General features: G+C 37.4%; 1 protein-coding gene and 1 long non-coding RNA gene across 4 annotated transcripts; one reads left to right on the forward strand and one right to left on the reverse strand.

Moving 5' to 3' along the window:
* Nucleotides 1-3053: 3053 nt before the first annotated feature.
* On the forward strand, nt 3054-6175 carry LOC137731630 (uncharacterized). 3 transcript variants are annotated; one of them, XR_011068278.1, is made up of 5 exons: nt 3054-3249; nt 3350-3474; nt 3766-3866; nt 4192-5033; nt 5625-6175. It is a non-coding gene; the product is annotated as an uncharacterized lncRNA (long non-coding RNA). The 3 variants fall into 3 exon arrangements; XR_011068279.1 differs by having other exon boundaries at nt 3057-3249; nt 4192-4619; XR_011068277.1 differs by having other exon boundaries at nt 3062-3249; nt 4192-4308.
* A 4558-nt stretch (nt 6176-10733) lies between these two features.
* LOC137730475 (probable membrane-associated kinase regulator 1) lies at nt 10734-12089 on the reverse strand. The gene has a single exon (XM_068469465.1). It carries the CDS (start codon nt 12073-12075, stop codon nt 10897-10899), a length of 1179 nt encoding a protein of 392 aa, XP_068325566.1. The 5' UTR covers nt 12076-12089; the 3' UTR covers nt 10734-10896.
* Between the last annotated feature and the right edge of the window lie 2542 nt (nt 12090-14631).

Below are 14631 nucleotides of genomic sequence, written 5' to 3' on the forward strand. Positions count from 1 at the left end.
AAATTCTCAAATTTTATAGGAATGAAGATCTCAACAAGTAAAACAAGTTTCATACCTGTGGCTAAGTCCAATTTGGCCGAGAAAAGCTTCAAATCTCCAAGAACCCGTCGAAACCCTAGAATAATGTGCTCTTCAATTCGATCAATCTACCACACCACCACCCATAAAACTGTTTAGGCTTTGTTCCTGACCTCCAGATAAGTGTTTTGGTGGTGGTGACTGAAGGTAAGTGTTTTAGAAATGGGTGGATCGCCACCTAGTACCCACCAAGCTGTGCGTCGGCCTTCACGAAATTGGAACCAAAACTCTCTGTTTTTAGGCTGAGATGGTGGATAGGACTCTACTGAGTGATTTTTAGGTGATTGAGGGTGGTGATTCAACGAGAAAAATAGCATGATTTGCCCGAAATCAAACCAGGTCACAAATGGGTTGGTCGTGGGTGTGCACAGGTTGACGGGAAGGAGACCCCTCTTTCTCCTTTCCTGATTTGATGTTTCTCTCTCATCTGATTGGTCCTTACCCTTTAGGTATGGTTTGGGGTTGAGGTGATTTTAAAAAAAAGCTGGTATGAAAAAAAGCTGGGAGAGTTTTTGGTGTTTGGTAAACACCCCATATCAATTTTTTTTTCAAAGTTTCAAATGAAAAAAAGCTAAAAAGTGGAAGCTGCAAAAGGCAGCTTCAAAAAATGGCTTATTGTGGAAGCTACCAATGTTGCCCTCCTTTCTCCTTTTCTCATTTCTCCCAACTCGGCAGCTCCACGCTGAGCCACCACATCGTCTCGCTGACTTCCTCTACCTACGGCCTCTTCACTTCCTCTATTTTCTCGAGTCCGTTGTCCTAGCCTAAGTCTCTCGAGTTCGAACCCAAGTCGTTATTGTCCGACCCGAGACCACTACTTACCGACCCGGAAGTCATTAACTCACGGGAGCTTATGGACGAACTTAATGCCGACAGTTTCAGATTATCGTCGCTTTCGCCGCCCAAACCCTTCGTTTTCTTAGAAAACTCCAACCCGAATCGCGCAATTCTTAAATCTCCGTACGAAAGCGTCTTCCGGGTGAACAATAAGAAGGATCCACTTTACCGATTCAAGAAAATATGCCCGCCGGGCAGAGATAAAAGACCTCTGGGTGATGATTGTCAAGCGTGACGTGTCAATGGATCGCGAGTTCAGAGAAAAGTTAAGCGACTTGATGAAGAGGAAAGGGAAGGAGGCGGCAGTGCCGCCATGGGTGTTTGTGAAGGGGATATATATAGGCGACTTTGAGGAGGTGCTGAAGATTTTGGAGGAGGGTTTGCTGGGTGAGATTCTTGTTGGGTGTCCAAAGAGAAAAGCTGGGTCTGTGTGTGAAGGGTGTAGGGAGGCAAAGAACACTATCATATTGCTTTTTTTTCTTTTTTTCTTTTTCTTTTTTTTCAAATGCACTTTTACAAAAAAGGTTTACCAAACATTATGCTGCTTTATTTCACAGCTGCTTATTCTCAACAGCACAGCAGAAGCAGCTTTTTTTCAAAGCACAGCAATACCAAATCAGCCCTTAATCTGATTGGTCAATCTTCCTGCAAGGTGGGAGTTCAATTTATTTAACTGAACTTTAAATAACAAAATTTCAAACGTCTGTAACTATATCGTTATAATTCGAACTTGCAAACGGTTTTCGCCTATGCGTTCATAGTGATGAGTACTACAAGGATACGCTAAAAGAATAAGTCATACGTCTCTCTAACCGATGGTCAACGAAAGTCAAAATCTTTGCCTCAAGGGCATTTTTGTAAAATCACTCATTAAAATTTTATAAAGCTTAGAATTAGGGACGGGTTGTCACACTTAAATTTAATAGTCCATTAACGGAAGTTGGTAAAATGAGACAAAAGAGTTGAAAATATCAGTTTCAGGGGGCAAAGTGAGACAAAACCAGTTCCAGGGGGTAAAGTGGCAGTTTCAGAGGGTATTTCGACTAATAAGCCAAAAAAATATGGTATTGATTCACTTATATTATAACATATTATTAACTGATGTTATAGCCTAAAGTATAAACTCGTCACTAGCATATAATATAATTTGAGAAAATTAGTAACACAATGTTGGCATGCCATGTGATGCTATGTGCGGTGTTAACCGTTAATTGTCAATTAATACAAAGTTTTGTTGTGACTATCAATCCTACATCAAGGGAAATGATGGACCTTGCATATATGCTAATAATAAAAGTGTAGATGTAACAAGAGAGTATGAAGATCGCTTCCCTTACTAATCTAGATTGCCTCACTCATCTCTTTCTTTTAATTAAGTATTTTACAAATGCAGTCGCACGCAAGATAGGGATATGGTTAACTCAAATGGTGGTGATATATATATATATATATATATATATATATATATATATATATATATATATATATATATATATGATCTATTAATTTGTGCATGTCGATTGCAATGTGATTATGTGGTAAACTAATTTAGGCGGTAGTTTAATTTTTATTGTTGTTTTTCTTTTCTACTGGTGAATTAGATCGATTGGTGAATGACCATATTTTTCTTAAATCATAAAGTACAGGAGCACGATATTGATATATCGATCTAACTGCATGTGCATGTGCATGCAGCAAGCAACCCCCACAGAACTAGTTATCGTCGTCCTTGGGAACCACTCAAATGCGAGAGCAATGCTGAGGAGCATAATCATGCCAAATTAAGCTGTCCCTCGTGCTTAGCTTTACTGTTCAAGACTACTAGAGTTGTTCAGACATGGCGTTTTCCAATTAGTTCAAGTATCCTATCATTGCATGTAACAAAGTGAAACAACTAGGATACATAAACTATTTATCCTTTTAAACACAAATCCTGTTTGCATGGCATTCTCGTCCTCTACCGTAACTAGGATATCATATATACTAAAACCCGTAGGGGTTGAGTACTGTGGATGACCAGTGGAGGGACGGTTTTGCCCTTCAATTGTTAGGCATATTCAGCCTTTTTCCTTCCGTTGTACAGTTCATTTATTAATTTACCCCTTCTGTACACGTGTTGGTCATCGTGGGAATGTAAAAGCTCGGCCTTTCCATTTGTTTCGAGAACGAAGCTTTTCCGTTTGTTTCCCGATGAACCTCTCCGGTTCACTCTCTCAAAACTGCGAACCACAACATCCTCCTCTGTTCGAGGCATCTCCTCCCTTCTCCTCCGTTGGACAACTTCTCCCCGTCCAGGCTCCTCCCTCATTCCTTCTCCTCCGCTCCTTCTCCTGGGTATTTTTTTTATCTCTATATTTCCTCAGATCCCTCTTGCTTTTACCAATTATTGCCTAACGAGTTGACCATGTTTTTTCAATTTTGCAACCAAACCCAGGTCTGAAAAGAAAAGAGCTGCAGATTACGGTGGCTCAGTTATCTCCTCCCCGATGTCCGTCGTGCCAACATCACCTTTGAAGAACAGGTTCTGGTTCTTGAGCTTCACCCTCGCTGGGGTAACAGGTAATTATACATAATCCTCATCAAAACATATGATAAATAATTATTCTAATTGCATGCACGAACATTCGAGCTTTGCAAGTACCACCGCCGCTCTTCCCCTTACTCAATCTACTGTTGTTGCTTTATCTCTGTTCCTCTGCCTAGAGAGATCGGAAATTGGAAATCCCAAAGTTGAAATAAAAGCCTAATGTTCTTTTCTCTTCTTTTAATTTTCTCTTTTTCTTCACTGAAAAAAATCCCTAATTTGGTTTTTTTTTTCCTTCTTTTTCGACGGAATAACGCCGTCTTAAGGATGATTTGGAGTCAGAAAAAAAAATCCCTAATTTTCTCTACTTCTTGAGATCAACGTGGCTTCTTCGAGGATTTTCACTGAGATTTCTTGCTTCAAATCGGTATGTTCTATACCTCTGTTCGAATTCGTATGAAAAAGTAGTGAGTTATTTGTTGTTTGTAGGTTTTTTTAAGTAGATTTTTTTTGTGTGGGATTTATTCGAATATTTTGGGTTTGTTGGGTTTTGTTGCTTTGAGCTTGCTGATGAGTGGTCATGTAAGCTGATTAAAACTTTTTGAGTTTTGGGTTTTGCTATAATTAATTGAAGATTTGATAAAGACAATTTCTTTACAATTCTAGAGTTGCCCATTTGGGGAATTTGTGGAATTCCATTTAAACCTTAGAATATGCTTTTTCTCGCATTTGATGATTTGGGTGTTGAGCAGCAATGCATTGATGGATACTCTATATAAAAGGAGCAATTTTGGATGATGAGAACAGAGGAGTTGCCACAATGCTTGAGGTCGCCAATCCCAAGATTGGAGCTGCTTCAACTTGAAAAGGTTAATTATTTTACAAAATAAGTTCCAATTTCTTGGTAGTTTGGCTTAAAAGTAAATTCCAAGTGAATTTTCCGTTTGGTAGATTTTTTTAATGGAATTTAAGAGAATTGTGAACTTGGTAGAGTTATGTTGTTTATAGAATGCATATCAGCTTTCATGCGTATCAGTCCTCCAATACCTCTATTTGGTTACAAAGGATTCTTCCCTGGTTGATTATAGTAGGCATAATTCAAATAGCTTATGCAGCTTCAACATCTCCCAGTCACCGTAATTTAACAGAAGAATTTGTAATTACAGAATTGCTGTAAAAAGTAAGCCATCAATTCACCACAAGTTAATTTAGTTTTTCGTTATATTGGAGTTGAATTTGGTATTTTGTTTAGGTTTTATTATATTAATTATCATAAGCTTCTTTGAGATTACAAGATGTTCTTGGACACATTAATGCAATACAAGAGTTAGAACAAAAAGTGGCTGATTAGAAGGCTTGAAAACAAGTGTAAATCTACATTCAAAATATTAGGTAAAAGCATGTTGACAAATCATCTCCAAATGTTGTAAATACAATACTTCTTACTAACTTTTTTTTGTTTATGTCTATTGATTCAAGAGAAAGAAAAAAAAAAAAAAGAGTTACACTATGGATTGATGTTGCAAAGAACTTCAGTTCCATTGTGTTGCAACAATTAGTCCCGCCAACATTTGTGGTTATCGCAAGCCTCAAGGTTAAACAATTTACATATCAACGACTCTACACTTTCTAATTGGATAAATATTGGTTTCAAATTAACACAGATACATTTAAAAATTAGTTGGGGAAAACAAGGTCTAATTTTCTTTTTCATTTTATGCGTTCCAAGCTCCAACTATGTGTTTAATATAAGACAATTTTGCTCATTTGTCTTGATTTGATTAAATTATTGAATTTTGTAGATTGAACTAAGTTCATTTTGAATTTCCAATTCAAAACTACTGCATTGTAAAACTGTTTTCCAAAGAAATTGTGTGTTGTTCATGTGCATTCTTCATTGTTTACGCTTTCAATTTAAGAGAATGCCATATATTGTCAATGGTAACCAACGATATCTTTTCAGATAATCATGGGAGTATGCCCATGACGTGTTATTAGGGTAGTTCGAGTGCAATAATTTTGTGACAGATATTCGTTTGAAACATTGATATTTTTGGGTTCTTTGACTGCCTTCACATATCTCTTCCATTTAAATACTCGATTGGGAGCTTACTATATTTGTAACCTTATCTTAATGCACTGTTTCAAATCCTGCTTAAATATTGAAGAATGACTATTCTTGCAGGGTTGTATTGGACATAAGCTATTCTTAAAGTAGCTGTAGCACCTTAGAATTTTAGAGGTGATCCGATTGGAGGCCGTTTGCAGATAACGATTCTCAATTTCTCGAGTACACCAGTAAAGGTTCTTTATCTTCATTTCTCATTGACATTTGTTTTTCCTTGATAACGTAGTTGACAGTTCTTTTAGCCTGTTGTTATATAATTACTGTTAACAATGACTTTTTAGAGAGAGAGAGAGAGAGAGAGAGAGAGAGAGTGATGGATATACCAAATGATGCATGTTCAAGGAGTACTCGAACAACATTATTGGAATTGTATAACAATACTTGCCATAATTTTGGTAAGGAATCAGTTGACAGTGTGGGGTTCGTAGATTTGGATTTGGCATTCTCTGATATTAACCAAGGAGTGGAAATTTTGATTGGTTTGATTGGTAATTTGGGTATGTTGTTTGCATTCAACATTCTATAATTATGAGAGAAACTGAGATCATTGTATTATATATTTTATCAGCATTCAACATTTATAATTGTGAACTATCTTTGTGGGTTTATCAATTTATTTTTATGGTTTTCAATTTCCTAAATGAAGTTTGACATGTATGGAATTTGACAATTTATCTTCATTTGCATTTGAATTTGCAAGTCAGTTTGTGCTAAATGCTATTTAATAATTTAGAGAAAACGTTTCAATTGTTTCAATTGATTGTCATGCATCGCAGTTGGAAACTTGATGATTTAGAATCAGCTTATCAATCTTCCATACAATTTCTAATCCCACAGTAACGCGGGTAGCAATTTCTAGTATAAACTATTTGTCCTTCCAAACATAAACCCTATTGCAATCAAAATAGGTGCATATCAGTATTTTTATCGCCTTCATAAAGCTCAACATTTTTACTCGATTTTTTTTAACACTCGTCAAATATAAACTCTATATAGTCGAGTGAAATGGTGTGAGTGGCCTTGAATAAGGTATTGTTTTTGTCTGTACCATTATTTGACGGAAAAGTGAATGGAAGTGAACATATTTGCCAAGTTGTAAGATAAATTGAACTCTGGGTGGTTAATGGTGAAGTTGTTTAGTTTGAGATGTTGGATTAAGTACTGGTTTGGTACTAAGATGTTTTTATAAAAAGTGGATATAAAAAAAAGTTGAGCTAAAAAAGGTATTTGGTAAATACTTAAAAACAATTTATTTAAATTGGAAAACTTCATTTGTCATTTGTTGAAAATTTCCTTTCAAAGTTAATGTAAACCACATGTAACTACCCCTCTCTCTATATACATACATATACTTTAGGGTCTCTTAAAATATGGTTCTCCGCTTGCCCTGCCAATGCGGCAATCGCACTTTAAGTTCACTGTGCACTATGCACTGTAACTCTCTCATGATACAACGTGTGATTAATTTAAGATACCGATACAGTGACTTCTTGTAGAAAAACTTCTGCAATGGTTGATAGATACTATTCAAACTTTACATATATGGCCTCAACCCCCAAACACTGTACTAGTAGTAGTACGTGGTGTGAAAGGGGTGGCTATTGTTCATTGAGGGGGCCATTGTATTATTTGCTTAAGGTACGCATGAAACAAGTTAGAGTCAGAAGAGTGTCATCGACCTGGCAAAAGACAATCTACCAGGTCCGAATTAATGTGATTGTGTCCACCTCCATAATTTTGTTTCTGAAATATTTGACATAATAATCTATAAACTTGATTTAACTGTAAATGTGTGACATATACAAGCATAGTAATGAATTAAAATGTTGTTCTTGTTCCATATTCGTTTTGAAGAACCTCACCACACAACGAATTAATAAAAAACGAACAAATTTTTTTCTCTTGTGCTGTTAGTATAACGAGTTAAGATTTTGATAGGTTCAAATCTTTCATCCTACAGCCAAACAAATTCGTGGAATATCAAAAACGCCGGAAAACAACCACAACTTAACGGAAATGGTAAACCTTACTCATCCAATTCCAACCAACATCTAGGGGTCTACTCTGTTATCTGAATTTTTTGTACTTACGGAACTTAGATTTGAAAAAATGTCCATAAAATTGGAGGCTTGGCAGCTGCTTCCCGTATTAAAATATCCACCGTCTTTATCCAATCACGACCTCTGAAGCTTTACGCAAAACTCCCATTTAATTTAATTTTCTAATTTTTCTTTTAATTGTTTTAAAGCCAGAACTTGAAAAATATTTTATGTGTGCCCGAACACAAAGTATTACGTAACGTATTATAATATAAGTAAGCGACATAATTGATATGTCTTATTTTAGAATATGCTTTCTATGTTACTGTAGTTATATTATGACATATATTGTATCGACTTATATAAACTTGATTCTTTTCAAAGGATTTTTAGTTAAAAATGGTTCATAAGATTTAAAATTGATAGAATTGGTCCCTGAGTTTGTTCACCGTCAATCATTTTGGTCATTCCGTGAAAATTTTCCGTTAAAATAAGAATAAAAAAAACAAAAGGTTTAAACTCTGTTTACTATCCTGAAATTTTGTGGTTTTCAACATTTTTTTCGTCCCAAAGTCATACCTAAAGTGTAAATTTTGGGACAGTCTCATACATCCGTTAGTCAAACTGTTAAGTCTCCCGTTAACTGTGACATGGCGTCCATGTGGACAATGACTGGGTGCCACATGTCATCCACGTGGAAATTAAAAATAAATTATTTTATAAAATAAAATAAAATTTTTATATAATAAAAAAATTTTAAAAAATAGGAAATAAAAAAAAAAAAAAAAAACCTTCATCTTCCCCAAATCCCACCCTTGCCCACCCTCCCATCACCCACTCGTCTTCTACCTCCCCCAACCCCCTCCCTTCCTTCTTCCCTCTGCAACCCGCACCCTCTCCCCCAAAACCTCCCCCAACCTCACTCCAACCACCAAAACCAGTCTCCCCCAACCTTCCTTTTTCCCTCTGCAACCCACACCTTCTCCCCCAACCCGCACCCTCCCTTCCTTCTTCCCCCAGATCCAAGCTCACTCCCAAAACAATAACACACGACCAAAACGACAACCCACAGCTAAAAGATTTGTCCGGTGCTCCTCTCCACTACTGATTTTCGACTTTCCCGACACATCTCCCTCCTCTTATCCCTCTGTACCAAACCTACTCCATCTTCTTCACCTCCCCTCCCTTCTCCTAATCCCCAAAAAAATTCAATTTTCAGAAAAATTGAGCAAACCCAGCATCAAAAACCCAGAACCCAAAATATTTTTGACCCATTTGACTTCAACTTCGATTTCTCGCCGTCGCGGCTAAACTCCAAACCAAATGGTGACGGCAAATTTCGACAATGTGGGGGTGCTCGGAGAGGTGGCGGCATCATTGTACTGGGCGTGCGACCTGTTTGGTCGAAAACTTGAAGAATTTGGTGCGTTTTAATTTGAGGATAAGCTGGGATTGAATCTGCGTGTTGGATTCAAAATTTGGTCGTTTTTTGGATGTTTGATGGTTTCGAAAATCCAAAACCCAAAAAGCAGAATAGAGCACTATGGTTTCGAAAATCCAAAACCCAAAAAGCATAATAGAGCACTATAGGGAAGGATAAAAACGACCACGGGTTGGGGGGTCAGGTCCTGACGATAGGTGGAGAAGTATGGGTCAGTGGAAGTTCCAAAAGCACAGTGAAGGAGCTAGTGCGAAGAAGCAGCGGCGTCGTGGGTCGAGGTCGATTTTTGGCAGAAGTAGTGAGCAGAGTGAGACCCGGAGATGCTGCTCTATTGGGGCTTCAGCGGGGAGGTAGGTGCAGGGAAGCGGTTTCTAGCAAGAGTAGTAAGCAGAGTAAGACCTGAAGGTGCTGCTCTGTAGGGGCTTCGGTGGGGAAATAGGTGCAAGGAAGAGAATGAGGGAGGGAGAAGAAGGGAGGGGGTCGGGGAGGGAAGGGGTCAGGAAGGGAGGGTGGCGGGGAGGGTGCATGAAGTCTTTAGTTGCAAATTGGACATTTTGGGGGGTTTGATTAAGGCTAGCTAAGTGCGAATGAGGGTGGGATTTGGGGAAGACGAAGAGGTGGGTGATGGGAGGGTGGGCACGGGTGGGATTTGGGAAAGATGAAGGTTTTTTTTATTTATTAGATAAATTTTTTATTTTATTTTATAAAATAATTTATTTTTAATTTCCACGTGGATGACACGTGGCACCCAATCATTGTCTACATGGGCGCCATGTCACAGTTAACGGGAGACTTAACAATTTGACGAACGGATGTATGAGATTGTCCCAAAATTTACACTTTAGATATGACTCTGGGACGAAAAAACTTAATGTACTAAATGTTGAAAACCACGAAACATAAGGGTAGTAAACATCCATTTGCCCAAAACAAAAATACCTCAATTTTTGTCTAAACATTTATTAAATTGAAAATATTTTGTTGTTTTATTCCTTATTTAACAAAGACTTCTCATGAAAGAGTCAAAATGATTGACGGTGAATAAATTCAAAATACCTATTATAGAAGAGTTAAAATGATTAACGGAAAATAAATCCAAAGTATATATTAATTGATGGTGAACAAATTTAAAATTAAAATATAAAATATTATTTTGAGTAAAAAGTCAATGTCTATAGAAGTCAGAAACAGTCGCACACATTTCCAGAAAAAAAGCTGATGCATAAAAGTTTATGACAACTGAAATAATCATCCCAAACAAACACGGAAAAAGCAAAAGCCAAAAGCATAACTTCATTCCGGAAAAAAAAAAAAAAAAAAAAAAAAAAAAAAAGCATAACTTCATGATATAATAATTTACGTTTAAGTACAGTTTTAGTTTTTTGCCGTCAAATAATCGAAAAACCAAAAGCTAACAAACCAAACACAGCCCTAGAAAAACAAGATTCAAGTTCCAAGGGGCTAACATAACCAATTTTGATCGATTCCTTAATATTTGAGACCAAATCCAAATGAGTGTTTCCAAAGTACCACCCATCACATGCATCATCTGAAAGCAACTTGCATGTAAAAATTTGCCATTATATGGCATTTTGATTAAATAATGTAATGATACATGAAGATTAAATTATATATGTTATTATATTATTAAATCAGAACGTTACGGTATATAAATTTGTTCCTGTAAGTACCTGTAAGTTTTTCTGAAACCGTCATGTATGCAGCTAGTTAGATAACCTAACTCTCTCTTGGTAACAAACACAGAGATAAAAATACTTATAATTAACTTGGGATCTAATTAGTCATACAAATTAATTAATTATTTTACATTTAATAATTAATTTGGATCTCAAATCTCATGACTGACCATGGTTGTAGTGCTCTTGCCATGAACCAAGGAGTTCTTGCAATGAGCAATTGCGCCTTGAATTGCACTCTGAAGCTCCTCCATGGACGATCTGTCCCCGTACGATGACGTGCTACTACTAGGGCCACCACCACCCGAGCCCGTTAGACCCCCAGTGGAAAGAATCCCCGAGTGGCTCGGGGATCCCCGCATTGAAGAAGGGCAGCTAGAAACGCACCCTCTCTTACTAGGGTACCTCAGGTTACCGGAGAAGGAATGGGAAAATAATCCATGATTATTAGAGCCATAATCTTTATTAATATTCCTTGCCGCCGTCGCCGTGCATTTGTCGGGTGTTTTCGTTGTTGTGGTCGTGACCCCCACTCCTCCTCCTCCTCCTCCCCCCATTTTTTGTTGTTGTTTTTGGGAGAGTTTTTCATACAAGGGCTTCACCTTCTTCAAGTACTTACTAATAACCTCCTTGGCAGTAGTGCTCATGCGTTTAGGTTTCACTGCATTGTTAGATCCGAGCCCCGCCGCGGCGGCGTTGTTGTGAGGATCTAGAGTGTTGTCTTTCTGCACTTTCGGTTCCTTCTTGAACACGGAGGAGAATCTCGATAACGAGAAGTACTTCTTCTTCGAAACGCCGTCGTTGGAGTGGACGCTCACGTACTTATTGTTGTTGTTATAGTTGAAGGCGCGCTTGAACAAGGACTCTTCGTTGTTTTCCTCAGTGACGGAGCTGGGGCGGCGGGAGGAGTCACATGATTGGTCGGCCAAGAGCACGAGGTCGCTGGCAAAAGAGGAGGTAGAATCTCGTGACTCGTTGGAGGAGCTGCCGGTGGAGTCACGCGACGTGGTGGTGTCGGAGGAGGAAGAGTAGGACGCGGAGGAGGGGAGGAGGAGGGTCCGGACCATGGAGAGGCGAGGGGAGAGGTGGAGAGGGAGGATCTGTCCTTTGTAGAAGAGCTCGTCGGCGGGGCAGACGGCGTTGGAGGATTTGCGAGGGGAGAGAGAGATGGTGAACTCGAAGTCGGAGGAGGAGGAGGAGGAGGAATGGAAGGAGTGGGTGGGTGAGGGCGGTAGGGTTTGAGATTTTTGGTGGAGGTGACGGCGGTGAGGGTGAGGATTGGGTTTGGTCATATTATTGGTCGGATCTTTTGCCGTGCTTAACGTCTCCATTTTTGGTGTGTTGAGCAAATGAAGTTACACGTAATGATTTTTGTGAGTTTGATGAGGGTTTTTGTGGTCCGTCAATTTTTGGAGAGGTGGTGGGTCGTGTTTTGTACGTTAAAATTTGCGTGGATCTGGGTTTTTGAAGCTCACATGGGATGATGGGTCTCCAAGTTTGAATTCTTATTTTTCTCTTCATCTCTTTATGGTTATGAGTAACACAAGTAACATGTTTTTTTTTTACCCCATAATTGAATCTATAAAAATTGAATCATATTTTATAGATTGCATGATAAAACGATTGATGATTGGATTTTTTATTTAAATAATTAAATAAAGAATTTAACCATCAACAACTACATCATAAGATTACAAATACGAGTTAAAAACATAATCTCTCCACTATTTTCCTAATAAGAATTAACAACTTGATTAAAGCGTCCCACTTACATCAATAAAAAAACAAATATATATATATTAATTTAAGAAAAATAATAAGATGATACAACGGTGTCATGAATGAGATACTCTACAGATCCTCTTTGTCTCAAAGATTTTTCAATCACGTTCGTTCATCGTAAATTATGGAGTCAATTTTTGTCTAGTACTATTTATATTCAATTTAAAATAAAATAATTTAAAATAATTTCTAATCCTACAATATACAATGAATTAATATGATTGAATGATCTCTGAAATTTTCACAAAGAAGATCGATAGAGGATCTCATCGTCCTCAATAAACCGAAAAAATTACTGCCCTCTCTTTTGGCTGACTGCTGTGTATGACGATAGCAGTGGCCAGTGGGTACTGATTAGATTGTAGAGATTCACGTGTCTGAAACGTGAAAGGTGGGGTTTACTTCATGTATTTATGTAAGGTATCTTTGAGCTAATTGGTGCATTAATCGAAGAAGCTAGGGTGCTGAAATAAGGCGAGCACGAACTACTTAAATAAGGCACGATATGTTTTAAGTTTATTTAAATAAGAAATATTACAATTATTTAGTACTACGATCTAGTGCTATTATTTTTTTTACCTCTAAATAAGACGTCCTAGGTTCGAATATCGTAGATGACGAATTCAATACTAAATTAGGTTGTCCATTATGTATTTTAGCGAAACTCTTTTTTCCCTTTAATGTAAAATATATCTTTGTACTAAAAAAAAAAATAAGACTCGATAGTACGGGATAGGATTTGTAAAATGTGGACAGACCTAGCCTAAGGTATAGACGTAATGGACTAACAGGTTCACGGCCCATTGGCCCGTCATTGGCCGAGTACAGCCCGCGGCCCTAACTCATTATGGAAAATCTCATTTATTCATTATGTTTTCAATTACAAACATACATTTTAAAGTTAGTAAAACTTAATATTAGTTATAGCTTAGTAACATGTCCAGATAATTTTTTTTTAATTTTAAAATAATTAAAAATTAAGTTTTTCTGAAGTCGGCCTGTTTAATGACTCAAACAACACGATATAGGTCCTAAAAGGCCAGGATCCGAGGGCTAGGCAGGGCTAAATATTTTATTAATTGAGTAGGCCCAAGTACAAATTTTTTATTAAATGAGCCTACTCAAACGCGACCTAAGTCCACGTGAGACGACCTTAAATGGGCCGAACCGCGTTTGCACCTCTAGCCCGTATTAGTGAGAGCATTGCCACTGTATGCTGGACGATAGATGGCTTGTATGATCACCAGAATCACTACAATAATACAGTTAATGTGGTTGTGTGTGTGTGTGTGTGTGTGTGTGTGATTTTAAAAGGATTAAAAATGCCAAGTAGGTCGTGTTTGATCCAACAGGATCTTCTATGGATCTTTTTGGTAAAGATCCTGGGGATCCGTGAATCATATTCGTTCATTGTATATCGTGCGGACAGTTTTTGTCATGTACTATTTGTATTTAATTTTATATAAAAATATTTAAAATAATTTTTTATTGCACGATGTACGATAAACAGACACAGTTCACGAATTCATGGGATCCTCACAAAGACGATCCGGATTCGCGTTTGATAATAACGGGTTTAAAATGATCAATGCATTTTCAAATAACCAAAAGGGTTTATAGCAGCTTTTGACGTGAAACATTGAAAGTGATTTGATCACAAATGCACTTTGGGAAATTTTATTTGAATCTATGCAATCTCTTTATACAACCAGCTTACTCTTTACACCCATAATATTTTTAACTAAACTATCAATATATTCTTTAAACCCAAATTTACCACCTAAATTACCCTCATCACAAACCCAATTTGATAAGTAAATCTATCTTTACACCTATTTTCAAAAGGTAAAACATCTAAATCAAAGCATATGTTTTCTTCAGGCCTAAGCAATCTTGTAATTCTTCAGGCCCTTTATAAGCAAAACGTTATTGAGGGATTGAAAGAATTGTTTAAGGAATGGGATCCATTTGCTTTAGTTTTGATATGAGGTTGGCAAATGTTGCTATATGTGGGTAACTCAGTCAGGGCATGTATGAAGAACCAGAATTGGTCTTTGCAAGTGCCTGTAAGAAGACTAAAGGGTCTTTCATGAAGGCTCGGGAAA

Source organism: Pyrus communis, chromosome 4 (assembly GCF_963583255.1).
Source record: "Pyrus communis chromosome 4, drPyrComm1.1, whole genome shotgun sequence".
Lineage (NCBI taxonomy): Eukaryota > Viridiplantae > Streptophyta > Magnoliopsida > Rosales > Rosaceae > Pyrus > Pyrus communis.